This window comes from Nannospalax galili, unplaced genomic scaffold, assembly GCF_000622305.1.
Source record: "Nannospalax galili isolate Female #2095 unplaced genomic scaffold, S.galili_v1.0 scaffold255, whole genome shotgun sequence".
Lineage (NCBI taxonomy): Eukaryota > Metazoa > Chordata > Mammalia > Rodentia > Spalacidae > Nannospalax > Nannospalax galili.
In genome coordinates this window covers 417,449-435,209 of record NW_008338999.1, presented here as the reverse complement: position 1 = coordinate 435,209, position 17,761 = coordinate 417,449, and the positions used below count along the sequence as shown (strand labels likewise).

The window sequence follows — 17,761 nt, the reverse complement described above, 5'->3', positions numbered from 1 at the left end:
ATAAATCTTTTTAAAAAGATCATTTGGGTGCTAAGAGTACTTTCTGAATGTGAATTAGTGTTTGTGTTTTCAAGTCAAGATGAATTATGTTTGAGCTACTCAGCATTTAGATACCAGAATAAAAAAGGACAAGCAAAGCTTGTATAAGTTATCCATTATTTTTTAATCTGAACAGAAAATAAGTATACAAGTTTGCTAAGGAGACATGATAAAAATTGAATGTTACATATTATGGAATCAGTACATCAAGTTTATTTTGGTAGCCAGTGATTCTTAGTTAATTCTGCAAAAAACAAAACTAGTTATGCAGAAATAAGAATATAAAATGCCCTTTCTGAACCCAGTTTGATAAAACTGATTTCACATCTAGCTTATTGATTATCTTCAGTTTCAATTCTCCTTGTGCAAATAATACATGTGGTCATTAATGGTGATATGGCGAGTCAAGTTTCTCTCTTAACATAATAATCCAAATATAAAGTTATATAAGATTCAGAGACAAACCAGTGCCTAGGAAACAAAATTCACCCATGTGCATGATAATTTTTTGCATTTTAAAAACATAAAATCACAATCAACGACAGTGATGGCACTGTCACAAACAGTGCTTTATTTCATGTAGTGCATTCCTATGGCTCATCTGGAGTTCAAAAGCACACAGCCACACTTCTGACAAACGGGCTTCCAACAGATCTGTCCAATTCTCTTCACAAAAATCTAAAATTCTCATAAGATCTTGAGTTCAACACAGAAGGACTGTGCTTGAATATCTCAAATACTGGGAAGATTGGGAGTGACATGTAGTAACTGGTCACCGTAAGTGGGACTGCTCCCACAGTCTTACACCACAAAGAACCTTTGAAACAACACAGCAGACTGAGGGGCATGCTCATTATGTAGCTAAAGAAAATCCAAGTGGCTCTCCTGGTGTCAAATGTACCTCAAGGCAGGTATGAGGAATGAGTATAAGTATGGCAGCTAAAGAACTCTGCCACTGTATAATAAAAGGAATTCTGCGATGATATCATACATTTTAATAATATATTGTGATTGGTTTGGTTCCCACTACCATGGGGCACAAGGAAATGAAACTCAAGACTATTTTGCTAGAAGATAGGTAATGACCCCAGTTTTAAATAGGGTTCCTCATTAAAGGAAAAGATAGAGCCATAAAAGTCAAATTAGCTGACTTCAAATGGTTTACATCCCAGGATGAATCAGATTATACTGATTTAAGCCCAATTTAATTCAGGCAGGTTTTTAACCACAAGAATAAGGACATTCTTAGTACAAATTAATAATTAAACCAACATATACACAATTAGCAATATCCTATATAATATTAAATGTTTTAACAAGTTTCAATTATTCTATATCTAGTCAATTTGTTGCTTTGTTTTTTTTTTTTTTAAAAAAAACAAGCTTAACATTATTTTACAATGCACTTTGTATCTCTGAAGGTATTTTGTAGTTTTGTTACATCACAGCAAGTACAAGTCTCTGGATTTCTCTAAGATCCGAACTCAACTGTATCTTCTGTGATCTTTTTGAATTCATAATTGCCTCTGCCATCCATATGCAGGTAGTACTGTGGGAAAGAAGGGAAATCAAAACTAAGAACAATTACAGAACTTTCCTTTATGAGAACTAAAATGCAGACTTTTGCATTCTTCTTAAGGAACCAAATCCATAAGCAACCCACATTAGAATGCTTCTGTAGACTGAGGATCAAGGATCTGAGTTACTAGAAGGGTAACTTGTGCTAGATTCAGAGCTGCTCAGTACAGCAAAATTTATTACTTCTTTTTTAGCTGATTTCCCACGTCAGCAAAGAATCTACTTAAAATGTTTTTGCATTTGGATTTAGTAGAGAAAGGGGGCTACCATGTGCTTATATAACCTGCCTTCTGAAGAACAGGGGCTACAGAGTCTTCTGTTTTAATTAGTGACTTTTTATACAGAAAGGTTATATTTTATTTTATTTATGTGTATGGCTGTAATGCCTGCATGTAGATAGGTGCATCCATGCCGTGCAATGCCCACAAGTCAGAAGATGGTGTCAGATTGCCTGGAACTAGAGTTATAGATGGTTGTCAATCACCATGTGGGTGCTGAGAATTGAACCCAGGTCCTCTGCAAGGGCAGTCAGTGCTCTTAACCACTGAGCAGTCTCTCCAGCACTCAATTAATTTTTTAAAATATTTTATTTTATGTGTAAGAGTGTATTGCTTGCCTGTGTGTAAATGCGCCCATGTTGTGCAATGCCCAGGGAGGTCAGAAGAGGGCGTCAGATCCCCTGGAACTGGAGTTATGGACAGTTGTTAGCCACCACGTGGGTATTGGGAACTGAACCTGGGTCCTCTTTAAGAGTAGTCAGTGTTCTTAGCCGCTGAGTCATCGCTCCAGCCTTAATTTACTTTTTGTACTGCTGTTTCTTAACTATTTTTTGTGTTCCCTTCCTTCACATATCACTGCCCTGGTTATTTTGTGGTTTCTTTAAACCTTCTAAAGAAAAGGGGCATGGGAAGACTGGGGATGTAGTTCAGTGGTAGAGCTCTTGCCTAACAAATCCAAGGCCTGGAGTGAGATCCCAGCATAGGGAGGAAGGGAGAAAAAGGAAGAAGGGAAAGAGGGAAGATAAAGAGGAGAGAGGAAGGAGAAAGAAATCTTGTGCTGTCCACTGCCCTGCCACCTTAAAGACATCATTGGGGCCCCATTCTGCATCAATGCAAACCTTTCAATACTGTAAATAATAGTGACTAAGAATCCTATTGCATGACAATATAATGACAACATAGCTGACATTATTCGATTTCTCCCTTACAGTCCTGGCTTCTACTAAAAATGCTTCTAAATTTTTTTTTTTTTTTTTTGTCTTTTTGACACAGGGTCTCCCTGTAGCCCCAGATGTCCTGGAACTCACTATGTAGACCAGGCTGGCCTTGAACTCACAGAGATCCGCCTGCCTCTGCCTCCTGAGTGCTGGGATTAAAGGCATGCGCCACCACACCCGGCTCCTAAAATTTTTGCCATCTAATTCTTAAGACTTTTTCTTTGCTGCCAAACCTGAATAAGAAAAAACTCACCCAAATTTGTGATGACTATGCAAACTACAGCCAATTTTACAATTGCATTTATAAAACTAGAGAACTACCAACTAGTTCTCCAATCTCATGTATAGCTAGAAATTGTTTATATACATTATGGCTTTCAAAATTACAGCTACAGTAATATTGAACAAAGTCCGACAGTATGTTATAAAACTCAAAATCACCCTTTTCCACTAAGGTGTATGCTTTTAAGATAATACACATTATGAAATCTAAAAACATATTCATCAAAATTCACATATGTATAAGATAAATGTTCACTATCCACACATTGCAAGAAATACAAACCTCATGGTGTTTCCAAAGGGATTTTCTGTGTGAAACAGTGAAGAGGGTGATGCCAACCTGATTCAAATAAAGGGTTTAAGTTTATATCAGTAACAACAAGCCACAAATTAAACACGTTCTAAGTTAAGATACTGTCTGTCTTCACTGGTTATAGTTAAAAATTAATGTAAAATATATCTGTTGGCATCCTTCCTACTTATGAAAAATATAAAAATAGCAAAAGGTTAACATCAGAAAAAGTAAGTCAGCATAAACTGTCTATTGTCAATTTGCTTCTCAATGCAGGGTCATAATCCCCTATTTTGGACTGTGTCTGGGTATTCAGATTTAGGAAAGCATTATTTTCATGACCCAGAAGGTTCAGATGCAGAATTCTGTAATTATGCTTGTTTCCGTACATGTACAGATACTTACATTAAGTAGTGATACAAAGAGTTTAAATTATGTGATGATCTTGCTATAAAATTATGAAAAATGTTTCAGTCTTACTCCAGTTTTCTCGATTTTAAATTGCAAGTAAGGATTAGTAGTCTGTACTTGGGATTTTCAGGAAAACATTAAAAGATGCAACTATAGTTGTTCTGGATCGTGGATCTCAACTAAGGGATGATTTTTGTCACTGGTGGACCTTTTGATAATGTCTGGAGACTTTTTTTTTGTACACTGAGAACACTATTGCCACCTAGTGGGTAGAGGCCAGAAATGCTGCTAAACATAATACAGTGTCAGAAGAGCCCCTACACTGTATCATGTTTAGCAGGATTTCTGGGCATTAGTTACCCAGTCAACCTTGCTGAGGGTGATGCTGCTCTAGATCAGCTCCTAGAGGATCTCTCAAGGCTGACAGAGACATATTTCTGGAAATGGATTAAATTTCCACCATTGTTTCTAAATTTTATTTTCATTTTGAGGGTAATTTTAAAGATTAAGCAAATTCTGGATCATTTCTACAATGAAGTTTTAGTATCCAGGTTTGTGTTTACACTTCTGCTGGCACCAAGTGGCATCAATTAAAGCTTGTGTCATAAGCCTTGTGAAAATTAGGAACTGCACAAAGTAAGCACATTATCAACACTATTAAAACATACACTTTGGCCAGGCATGGGGGTGCACACCTTTAATCCCAGCACTCTGGAGGCAGAGGCAGGCCTGTATGAATGCAAGGCCAGACTGGTGTACACAGTGAATTCCAGCTCAGCCAGGGATACACAGTGAGACTCTGCCTCAAAAAACCAACAGACAAACAAACAAAACAATCATATATTTCAACATTTAATTTTTGAAAGTCATTTAGATACTATTTTTCTGTTCATGATTCTATAATTGGATTAACTCTCTGGAGTATGGATACTTTATATTAGAAATACTGACTTCAAAAGGCACCAGGTGCTCCCTTCCATCTTTAATCTTATACCCATGGCTTAGTTTCAGCAAAGCAGCATCATTGGTCTCTTTAATGCTACAAATTCTGAATTGTGTTTAAGTGTTGTTTGTATTTAGTTTGTAAATTTACATTGGCTTTTGTAGTTATAAAAAAGTTCTACATCTGGCAAGTTATTAAAAAAGTCTGATGGCAGAGGCTGGAAAGATGACTCAGCAGTTAAGGGCAGTGGCTGCTCTTGCAGAGGACCTAGGTTCGATTCTCAGCACCCACATGGCAGCTAACAACCTTCTGTAACTCTAGTTCCAGGGGATCTGATGCCCTCTTCTGAACTCTGAGGGCACTGCACAACATAGGTACACTTACATACATGCAGACAATGCACTCATACACATAAAATAAATAAAATATTTTTAAAAAGTGTTCTATGGCTCAGTGAGTAAAGATGCTTGGCACCAAGCCTGACAAACTGAGTTTGATCCTCGGAACCAACAAATGAGAGAATTATCTCCTAAAAGCTGTCTTCTGACTTCCCCATGTATGCTGTGGCATGCATGCGCCACCCCCAAATATTCTTGTGTACACACACACACACAGACACACAAATTTTAAAAGAAAAAGTTTTAAGCGTCAAGGTCTCTCACTTCACTTTGTTTGTTCATACTAAGTGCTAATGCGGCAATGTCCTTTAAACTATCACTGAAACCCCAAGCAACTCTTTTCCCCTCAAATGGAATGTGCTTTACAGAACTTATGCAATCTTATGTGGAAACTTATAATGTACAGTTAAAACCAACAGAGTCAGAACTGCCAGTAAAAATCCTTTAAGTCAAATACAGTCTATATGGTATTATGTGTGAAAATACCACAAATATTTCTAATACCTATAAAACTGAAAAACACATATGGACAAGTGCATAAAATTTTTAACTTACCAAAACTGATTCAAGAATAAAAAATAAGCCATTAACAAAATACAGTCAATAGTTAAAATCTTCCTACAGAGAAGACTGTCACAAATTTATCCTTTCATCATTACACCACACATCTCTCCATGTACATTCAAATCACCTGGGAATTTTGTTAATAAGCAGACTACTTTAGCAAAATGGAGATTCTGCATTTCTAACAAATTTGCAGACACTGCTGACACTGCTAATCATTTTCTTACACATAAACCCAAAAACAGGATGTTCTGTTGTAGCTCTCAAACGTAACAAGAGTATAGATGGTTGCAGCAAACCATCCATGTGAGACTAGTGAATAGTTACTTCAGTAATGGCAGCACAGCCAGCCTCACATTTGTCCACTAAAAGAAATTTGTTATCATACTATCCAGGTAAAATAAACTAGATAAAGAAAAAACTGCCAAATGAGGGGCTGGGGAGATGGCTCAGTGGATAAAGCATTTGCTATACAAGCCTAAGGACTGGAGTTTGGATCCCCAGCAGGCATGCAAAAGCCAGGTGGGATTGCTGGCCCATCTGTAATTCCAGTGCTCATGATGCAGAAACACGGGATCCCCAGGGAAAGTGGTATGGCTAAACTAGTTGAATCAACAAGCTCCAGGTTCAGCAAGAAACCAACTGTGCCTCAGTAAAAACAGTGTGACTGAGGATATCTAACATCAACCTCTGGCCTACACATGCAAATGTGCTACCCCCACACATGCATTCCCACATACACAAACATATTTCCACATATGCATACATACTACACACAGATATACATACACAAATCAGATAATTAAAAAATTTTAAATTATCAAATGATTACTAGTGGGTTTCTTGATTTTTAAAAACAGTATATAGGTTAATTAATGGGACAAACCAAGAAAAGTTCAGTTATTAACTCTGAGTGTAAGAAACAGGGTAAAAGAAAACAGATTTAAACACGGTCTCATGCCTAAGAAACTGCTTAAGAGAGTTCTACAGAGAATGCATTTACAGTTCCTTGTATTCTGTTCATATCTATTAATTACTAGTTTAAAAATCTTTATTAATGCAAGGTCTCATCTGTCCTAGCAATTTTTTTACTTGACATTTTCTTTGTACAGATATGAGGTTGGATATGGTAGAGGGACAGACTCAGCAATGGAACCTGCACACCTACCTTCCGACAGTGACTGTAAATGTAGTCCTCCACATCCACACTAACTGCACTTGTGCACTCATCCAAAATGGCAAACTGTGGCTTATGATAAAACAATCTTGCCATCTGAAGCATGAAAAGAAATATGTCTAAACATATGCAGGCCTAAAAACAAAGCTAATAAGCAAAGATAAATCAACTTTAGTTAAGCACGCATCTTGTAGCCTTACAAAGCTGAAGTGTGAAAATTATTCTAACTCAAAGGCATCCTTCCCAGAAATGGAAACACTATAAATAAAATTGTTTTTACTGTCATCTTAAACAAAGGGGAAAATATAGTACATGGGAAATATGTGAGATGGGGTTGAGCTTTAAAATAATAAAAGTTCCCCTAGACAAACAAGTTTTGTATTTTAACCAAATCTTAAAATTCAGATTATAAATGGCTCAAATGCAAAAGGTTCTCTAAACACTTTGTTACTGAAGTAATGGTACCAATTAGTGCTCTGACCAAAAATCTATTAGAACATAGGCCATGTCTCTGTTGTTAGTATTGGGTTTGCTCATTTTTTAAAGCCTTTACTAATCTTATAAATGAAAATCAGGATTGCTACAGCTTACATTTTTTTCACTATCAGGAATGTGAACATTTTTTGTACTTCTATTCCATGTATATTCTATTTTCTGCAAACAATTTACTTTTGTCCTTTGACAGACACCCGTTAGTAATCTGCCCCCAACAGTGATCTCCATGTTGCAAAACCAATGGGCATGTTCCTAACCCTAATCAACTTTCCTTCTGTGAAACATTCTATTCAACCCACTCTGTCCTTAAGAAAGTGGCCCCTCCCGCTTTCTCTTCCCTTTCTAGTACTTTTCTCTTCCACTTGGCTATCAAATGTGGGATTCCTCAGGACTAATGTTAGATCCTTTCTTTTTCCTCAGAGTGAAATGCTGAATCTTCCTTGAGCCTTCTCTCACCCTCCTCCCTCTCATCCTCCCTCCTTTCGAGGCTTTGGAGTTTAAAGTCCAATCACTTTTCCTCATTTCCACCACCTTGCCCTAATTCCAGAGCACACCATCTGCCTGGTTGGCCCAACAATAACCTCAGGCTTCCTCTTTGATTTTTTCCACTCGCCATGTGACCAGGGAGACGGTCACAAATGTAAATCAGAGAACCCACTCTGGCTTAAGAGTCCGTCAACGGCTTCCCACTTCACACCTCCAAGATCTTGCACAATCTTCCTTCTATTTATGCTCTGACCTCACTATTCCAGCCAGCATGGCCTCCTCCCAACCTCAACCATCAGGAGCAAAGTGTCCTTTTCCCTTCCTTTTTTTCTGTTCTTTTTGAGAACGAGGTCTTATCCTGGCTTTGGCTGGTTAGAACTCACTATGTGGACAATGCTAGCCTTGAACATGTGATAATTCTCCTGCCTCTGTCTCTTGAGATCTTTTAAATTCCTCCTTAGGTCACTTTCTCAATCCAAGTGGGTCCTTTATGGAATTGTAGCAGTCTGTACATGGCCAATTGAACATGTTTTTCTTTGTCTACTTGTCAAAGTTGTAAGATTCACCAAAGGAGAGACCATTATTTAACCACTACAGTATATCCAACACCTACATGGTTGTACCTTCAAATATTGAGCATGTGAATGACTACAACAAACAGCTTCTTGAGCTTTCACCTATTTGCTTGAGGAGAGGAAGGGGAAGAAACAAGCATTTCCATCAAGAAATGAAAGGTACAGAATGAATAGGGCCTTTGCTACGGTAGGGCTGGCTCTTTAGATCAGAGACCTGAGAATCTTCCTAAAAGAGAAGGACCAAAAGAAATTAAGTATACATGGAGGTGGAGAGAGGGTGTAAAACTAATGATAGTGTGATAAAGTCAGAAGAAAGAGGGTCCCTGAAAGCAGATGAAAGAAGCCTTTCTCAGAAGTATATGCCATACCCTGTGTAGGCAACAGGAGCAGGGAAGGCAGGACAGACCAGGGCAAGGCCAATTAGGATAGTTCTCTGAAAGCTTTCACAAATGCCTCTCTATGCTCCAGGAATTCTGTACACCTCAACCACCATGCTTGTGTGTAACTTTTCTCACGCGTGTGTGCATGCATGTGTGTGTGTGTGTGTCGGTGTCCCTCTATGCATTCAGCTACTTGACTCACAAAACAAGAAAGTTGTAATGTAAGCATTCAAGCAAACACGTCACCTTTTCACCAGTTTTAACATTAGCTTAAAGTGTGTTTTCCTCTGTGAAATGGGACATTCATAGTGCTTATCTCACAGATTGTTGTAAAGATGTAATGGGTTAGTTTTGTAACACACTTGGATACTATCATCCACTAAAGCACTCAAAACCTAGCTGTCACTGAACTAGCAGCCCCTCTTTTCTATAGTACAAGATGAGTCACTCTGCTAACAGGCAAAGTGCTAGGTAGAAAACTGGAGACTGGGGCTGGGGAGTTGGCTCGAGGTTAATAAATTTTTCAGAGTTCCAAATTTACACAAAGTTAAACATTTCCTAGTGCTTTAATTACAATTTAAATTAATACTACAGTAATTGCTGAATAAAAGATAAAACTGTGTACTGATTAATGAAAATTCTGGACTTAAGAAAGACTTTAAGTCAGCATTTGATGCAGTTCTACAGAGGATACTGACCGCCATTCTTTGTTTTTCTCCTCCACTGAGGACATCCATCCAGTCCTGAACACTGTCCCAGCCTCCTTCTCGTTCAAGGATATGACCCAACTGCACATTATCCACGTACTCCTTCAGTACCTTTAAGCAAAGATGAAAAGAAAAAAGCTTATTAGGTCCTAATATCATATCTTACTTTGTTTTTTAAACTAGAGTCTCAATAATTCCACTGCCAATACCACTTAAAGATATGCTCTTCAAGAAAGAATATGGCACAAAGTAACCCTGAACTTCGCAGTTGCCACCTATACTAAGCTTAAAAAAATGCATCTAGGGGCTTCAAGAGCAGAACACTATCATGTGTAGTCAAAGGATGAGGACAATGTGAAAACAACAGTCAAAGGTAATTAAAACATGCAACGAGTCATACAACTAAGCAGCTGCCTTCTTCCTGCAATTCAGAGAGCTGCAATGATTTGAAAGCTTTTACAGATCAGGTCAAACAATCTGGCATTTAAATAATTAGCTGACTCAGATGAAGAATCTGGAGTGGAGCATACTCGGCACATCTAGGCTATAAACACCCCTTACTTGGTCAGATATACCCTTCTTCTTCTGATCGTCTCTTCCATCTGGATAGATCACTTGGTCTCGAAGTGTTCCAAGGGTCATATAGGGTCTCTGACAGTGGCATAGCAACAGTTATTTAAGTACATTTATAAAAATAAAAAGATCTTTAAGATTACATACTAATTCAAACAAAGTCTCACCTGAGGGACATAAAATAACTTTCCTCTCTCAGGTTTAGTTAGCCGTCCTCCAAAAAGAGGCCATAACTGCAAAGAAAAGGAGAGAGTCGACTGTGAAATTCACAATCTAACAGTATCACAAAATAACACTGTAAAGTTTGGGGACCAGTATGTGCATACTTCACCAAGAACACGGAAAAGTGAACTCTTTCCACAGCCATTTGGACCGCAAATTAGAACATTGGCCCCAGATCGAACCTGAAAGAAAATTAGGCATTAAAATAATTAAATCAAGTGAATATTTATACAGAATATTTCCTTAGAGTCAAATAGCTCTTTTCTAATTGTAAGCTTCTCATTTTACCTGAAAATGTGGTGTTAGGTACAGCTGCAGGGGGATATGATAAGAGAATTTTTATTTTTGCTTACTTTCAATTTTACTGTTCCATTCTTTTACTTAAAATCATTGATTTTTACAGTTCAATGTAATCTCTTATCTATTTTTACTTTATGTGTATGAGTGTTTTGCCTGCATGAATATTAAATGCACCCATGTTGTGCAATGCCTGTGGAGGGCAGAAGAAGCTGCCAGATTCTTGAATCTGGAGTTTCAGACCTTAGTTAGCAGCCATATAGGTGCAGGGAACTGAACCTGGATCTTGAGCAAAAGCAGTCAGTGCTCTTAATCACTGAGCCATCTCTGCAATACCATGTTCAAATGTGAAATATTAAAAAACATGAGAATTATTGAAAGCAAAAATTATGTGTATCACTAGGCGTGGTGGTGCACGCCTGTAGTCCCAGCACTTGGAAGGCAGAGGCAGGTGGATCTCTGTGAGTTCAAGACCAGCCTGGTCTATAAAGTGAGGTCCAGGACAGCTGCGGCTACAGGAAGACCCTGTCTCAAAAAGACAAAAAAAAAAAAAAAATTATGTGTATCTATGTTTACGAACATATTTTTAAAAGCTGAACTGCAGAGTAGATTGTTTTACACAGTAGTCTGTACACACTTAACAATGTGTCACAGACATCCTTCCAGGCCATTGTATTTTCTGTCATTCTTTCAATGCCTGCAATACATGGCAAGTATACCATAATTTAGCTAAACATCCCTAATGGTTAGTTAGGTCATCTTTTCTTCTCTCCTTTAGATAATACTACAGCAAATTTCTACCACCTTAGCAAGTCAACTTATGAGAAATGTCTCTATCAATTACATTCTTAAAAAAGGAAAGTGCTCTACTATCCTCAGGCCTCTTGGGAAATCAATCTTTGGCTGGAGAGATGGCTCAGCAGTCAAGAGCACTGGTTGTTCTTCAGAGGACCCAAGTTTGAATCCCAGCACCTACATGGCGGCTAACAACTGTCTGTAACTCCAGTTCCAGGGGATCCAATGCCCTCTTACATACATGCAGGCATAATACTCATATACGTAAAATTAAAAATTTTGAAAAAGAAAAAAAAAAAAGGAAAGTGCTAGATGAAAGCCTATGTACATTACAAATATTTGCAAGTATGCCTAGATTCTTCTGCAACCATGTAAAGACAAAGTGGATGAAGAAATGTAAAATGTTGCTATGTGGAGTGAAGAGATGGCTGAGTGCTTAAGAGCATTTGTTGCACTTGCAGTGATCAACGTTCAATTCCCAGCACCCATGTTAGACACCTCAGTCACCTGTAACTCCATTCCAGAGGATCAAATGCCCTCTTCTGGCCTCCATAGGCACCTGCACTCTCACAGACATACCCACATACATAGTTAAAAATAATCTTTTTTTAAGTGGTTGCTTCAACTTCACAGTCTTTTAAGTATCTAATAATCACCTCTATGAACAATCAGAAAACTTGTGTTATAATTCTAATTTATTACATTGAACATTAACACAAAAGACAACATCAGAGAACAAAGAGGTATCCTAATGCTGGGATTAAAGGCGTGCACCACCGTGTGTATGAGTGTGTTGTATGTAAGTGCACCCATGTTGTGCAATGCCAGTGGAGGACAAAAGGTGTTGGATCCCCTGGAACTGGAGTTATGCACCTTCGTAGCTACCATGTGGGTGCTGGGAATTGAACCCAGGTCCTCTGCAAGAGCAGTCAGTGCTCTTAACCACTGAGCCATCTCTCCAGCCCCATTATTTATATTTTTATTTTATGTGTATGAGTGTATTGTGTGCATGTAGGTAAGTGCACCCATATCATGCAATGCCCAAGGGGGACAGAAGAGATTGTTGGATCCCCTAGAACTAGAGTTATGGACAGTTGTTAGCGGCCATGTGGCTGCTGGGATTCGAACCTGGGTCTTCTGCATGAACAGCCAGTGTTCTTAACCACTGAGCCATCTCTCCAGCCCCACAAGTTTTTGAAGTATGAATTAGCATCCTATGATGTCATTGAAAGACTGTCACTGAATGCTCACCATTGGACTAGTTTCTAAGCAATGGAATTACATAATAAAGGAGGCAAACAAAAGAAAAAAAAATCCCTGCCCTTACTCATTTACACATTAGTGGGAAGGAAAATATAAAAATATGTATAATAAGTAAATTAAATTGCATGTTAGGAACTAAGTACGATAAAGAAAAAAAAACATCAGGATAAGGAAATGGAAATGGGTACAGAAGCTGAAGACCTCAATGAAAGTGACAACCAGGAAAACTTTCAAAAGAAATGAATTAGGAACTCATCAGGAGAAAACTGTCCCAGTTCCATCTTTATCCACAAACTGGTGCAAAGGCACCAAGGCAGGAATGTGCCTTACCTTACAAAACAAATAGAGTGAGTTGGCTTGAGAATGAGCAGAGGAAGAATCGCAGGTACCAGGATAGAGGTGAGAGGTTAAGGGGGAGGAGGGTGGCAGTCGGTGAATCTTACAGTGTAGGGTAAACCAAAGTATATAAGCCATGCAAGGCTTCTGCTGTGGTAACAGACTGCCACCAGCATTATTCACAGTAGCTAAAAGGTGGAAACAGCTGAAGCAGATGAATGAGTAAACAAATATGGCATACATATACAAGGAATATTATACATATTCAAAGGAATAAAGTATGTCTGTACTAAGAGCTTATAAAAGATGAACAAAAATCATTATCTACAAAAAGAAAGCTTATTTATTTGGTTATAATAATTTGGTTATGTGAAAAGACGACAAAGTAGGAAATGTATACTTTTTGATGGGCCAAGTCTGTTTTACGATGACTCTCTCTAAAATAAAGGATTCTTCATTTTCAAGTGAGCAAGATAGGCACAAAATAATTGGAAATGAAAAACAAAAAACAAAAACTCAAGGATGTTTGTTGAATAAAGAAAGGTTATGCTAAAAAAAAAAAAAAAAAAAATTAGTGGGAAGGAAGAGAGAACTAGGCAAAGCCAGATCCAATTTAGAGTACTCTAAGTCAGAAAGAGAACAGGAATTCAGACTAGTAGACTAGTGGACCAAAAGGACAAGGAGTCAGAGAAACAGGTTCAGGTGAAGGGAAAAACAAGAAGCCAGGACAGATACCAGGTGGTCAGGAACAGTTATGAGGTTTTTTAAAAAAAAAACTTGAACAGGACTGGAAAGACACTCAGTGTTTAAGAGCACTGACTGCTCTTGCAGAAGACCCAGGTTCAAATCCCAGCATCCACATGACAGCTAACAACTGTCCGTAACTCCAGCTCCAGATCTGACGCCCTCTTCTGTTCTCCATGGGCACTGCATGACACAGGTACACTAACATACAGGCAATACACTCATACACATAAAATACAAAAATTACATTAAAAAAAAAATCCTTGAACAAATAGGATGAAGCTGGAGACACAATAAGACTTAGATCAATGAAACTAAAATAAAAGCAAAAGGCAATGGGGAGTTCATAAAAATGAAGTTCTAGGGGCTGGCCAGCGACAGAGGAAAGGAGTCGCCACCTCCTTCACACAGGAAGCCCTGATGTGACTGGAGCACCTGAACAAAGAGAGGAGGCTCTTCTGTGGCCCTCAGAGTCAGTCAATGTTTGTCAACTCTGTTTACATTTTCTATACTTCCTCTTAAATTTCCTGGCTTTAATGTAACAGTATTCACTGTTTAGCTAAGTTCAAAGTACTTTGCATGACTAACAATTTTAGCACTCTGAGAAACAGAAAGGATATATTTAGTAAATATAAATAAGAGCAAAAACTTGAAGAATTTCTAATTGTTTATATAATAAGGAATATAATTATTTGACATTTAAAAAATTTTTATTTTATGTGTATGAGTTATGCCTGCATGTATGTAAGTGCACCTATGTCATGCAGTGCCCATGGAGGACAGAAGAGGACGTCAGATCTCCTGGAACTGGAGTTATGGACAGTTGTTAGCCGCCATGGGGTGCTAGGATTTGAACCCAGGTCTTCTGTAAGAACGGCCAGTGCTCTTAACTGTTGAGCCATTTCTCTAGCCCCATTTGACTTTTTTTATATTTTATGTGCATGAGTATTTTGCCTCAATGTATGTAAGCACATCAATGTTGTGCAATGCCCAGAGGCTGGAAGAAGGCGCTTGGATCCCCTGGAACTGAATTATAGACAGCTGTTAGCTGCCATGTGGGTGTTGGGAATTGAACCCAGGTCTTCTGCAAGAGTAGCCAGTGCTCTTAACTGCTGAGTCATCTCTCCAGCCCTTAATTGTTAGATTTTTAAAAACTGTTATAATCTTAGACATAAAACACAGAAACAGAGAGTTGAGTTCTTACTCTAGAACTCTAGTCCTGTTCTAGAGTAAAACTATCCAATATAGTCACAAGTGGCTATTTAAAATATAACTAATTAAAATTAAGTAAAATTCAAAATGGAGTTCATCATCTATACTAGCCCCATTTTCTATGTTCGATACCCATACCTGGCTAGTGAGCAACCACAGAACACTCCCATCATTTTACTGGGCAGTTCTATGGGGCAGTGCTAATTTAGAGAACAATAACTGGAACTGAAGGGAGAGTTTGCATGGCAGGAATTTGTTATGAATTTTCAAGATTTCCATCCAGCTTAGAACCATTTATAAAGTCACAATAGACACATAACCTAAACAGTACTCCTCAGATTTTGAAGAGACTTACAAATCACAGAAAACCAGTCAAAGATTTTCTTTTTAATGTGGCCTGTCATACCACCAGTTAATAAGGAAAACAGACAGAAGCAGCATCACTGTTTCCTTGGCTGAGATCGTAATCGGGGGTGGGTACCTGGTACCTGCAGGGCTACTGTGCTGCTCTTATGCTGGCTTTTTAAGAAGAGGGTAGGGCTGGTGAGGTGGCTCTGTGGTAAAGGTACTTGTTGCCAAGTCTGATGGCCTAAGCCCATATGGTAGAAGGAGAGAACGGATTCCCCAAGTTATACCCCTTGACCACCACACAAAGGCCGTGCCATGTGCGCCACCCCCAAAATACACAAAGTAAGTGAATAAAATTTAACAAGAAAAAGAATATGAATTTGCATTCTGTTTATATGGGTGTAACTCTTCCTGCATTAACAAAAACACCCAACCCCTAAGATTTTTAGTTTAAGAAGAATAAAGTGATATTTACATGTTTAAATGTTCATTATACATGGTAATTCAAATTAGATATATCTTCTTTTCATGGACCTTATTTGTAAAAAACCACTTTTTTAAAAAGATTTATTTATGTGTATAAATATTCATTACACACAGTAATTCCAATTAGATATATCTTCTTGTCATCAACTTTATTTGTAAAATACAATCTTAAGATTTATTTATTTACCTATGTGCATGTGTGCCTGAAAGAGTTTATGTGCATGTGTGTACAAGAGCCCAAAGGGGCCAGAAAAGGGTGTGGGATTCCCTGGAACTGGAATTACAGGCAGTTTTGAGTCACCATGTGATTGCTGGGAACCAAACCTGGGTCCTCTGTGAGAGTGGTAAGTGCTCTTAACTGCTGAGCCCCAGCCTCATAAAACAAATTTTGATTTTGATACAGTAGTAATCCCTGAAATTTTAAAGCCCACCAATTAAGAAAAATAGATTTGTATATGGCCCAAAGATTTAGTTTCAAAAGAATCTGTACAGATTCAGAGACTAATCAAACCTTAAGGATAATGATTTAAGCTTTTATATGAACATTTTAAAACTTACTTCAAAACTAAGATCTCTGATCAAGACATCTCCATTTGGTGTTGCTAAAGGAACATGATCAAACCTAAAGAGAAAATTAATTAAAAAAAAAACAGAAATTAAAAACACTTAATAAGCTCATACAACCCAATATCAAAAATACAAATAACCCAATCAATATACAAGCAAAAGACCTAAATCGACACTCCATAAAAGAATAAACTCAGATGGTCAAACAAGCATTTGAAAAGATCTTTAACCCCAGAGACATGCAAATTCCATCCTACACACGGTTGCTAAAAATGTAAATACAGCAGCTAAAGGAAAATAGTAGGAAGCTCCTCAAAAACACTAAAGATTTAACTCGCACAAGTTCTCTACATTGGAGAAGTAGTTCCAATTCCAAGTAGGGACCCAAAGGAAATAAAATCATCATCTCAAATAGAAATCTGCACTCCCATGTTCGCTGCAGTATATTCAAAAAACCATGAAAATGTTCTTAACGTATCTCAGCTGAGGAAAGGATAAAGAATACACATACACACACACACACACACACACACACACACACACACGAACAAATACACACAAACAGAGTATTATTCAGCCTTAAAAAAAATGAATCTGGGGGGATGGAGAGAAGGCTCAGCAGTTAACGGTACTTGCTGTTCTTATAGAGGACCTGGGTTCAGTTCCTAGCACCCACATCAGGTGGCTCACAACCACCTATAAGTCTAGTTTCAGGGGATTCAACACTGTCTTCTAGCCTCCACAGGCACCAAACAGACAAGCAGGCACACACACATACACACAAATAAAAATAAGTAAACTTTAAAAAAAAAAAATTTTTTTGAAAAAAATTTTTTCATCAATTTTTTTATGTGTATGAGTCTTTCACTTGCATATATGTAAGTGCACTTGTGTCCAGCAATGCCCACAGAGGCCAGAAGAAGGCATTAGATCCCCTGGAACTTAGGTTACTGATAGTTGTTAGCTGCCATGTGGGTGCTGGGAACCAAACCCAAGTTTAGTTCTCTGTAAGATCAGCCAGTGCTCTTAATCACTGAGCATCTCTCTAGTCCCCAGAAATTAATTTTTTTTATAAAAACTTAAAAATCTGTCATTTTTTAGAGATGAAGAACATTACAATAAGTTAAATAATATAGAAACATCTTATGTGATCATGTATGTGGAATCTAGAACAGTTAAGTTCATTGAAGCAGAGTATGATGGTAACTGCCAGGGACTGAGGGAAAGTGAATGGAGGTGACAGTGCTCAGAGTATATAAAGGTCTGATCATGATGGAAGATGAATTAAGTTCTAATGTGACTTAGGGACAATGGTTAAAAATAATGCAATACATCATGAAACTTGCTAAGAGAGGTCTTAAATTCACATCATATA

At 37.9% G+C, this 17,761-nt stretch overlaps 1 protein-coding gene across 1 annotated transcript in view; it reads right to left on the bottom strand.

The window, feature by feature from the left end:
- Positions 1-144: 144 nt before the first annotated feature.
- Abcd3 (ATP binding cassette subfamily D member 3) overlaps positions 145-17,761 on the bottom strand; it is a gene marked incomplete in the record, with an annotated part of 74,920 nt that continues 57,303 nt past the window's right edge. The window contains 8 exon segments of the mRNA XM_008833666.3: positions 145-1,588; positions 3,399-3,455; positions 6,892-6,996; positions 9,535-9,654; positions 10,105-10,194; positions 10,284-10,349; positions 10,443-10,520; positions 16,378-16,441. Coding sequence (XP_008831888.1) covers positions 1,511-1,588; positions 3,399-3,455; positions 6,892-6,996; positions 9,535-9,654; positions 10,105-10,194; positions 10,284-10,349; positions 10,443-10,520; positions 16,378-16,441 — 658 coding nt within the window.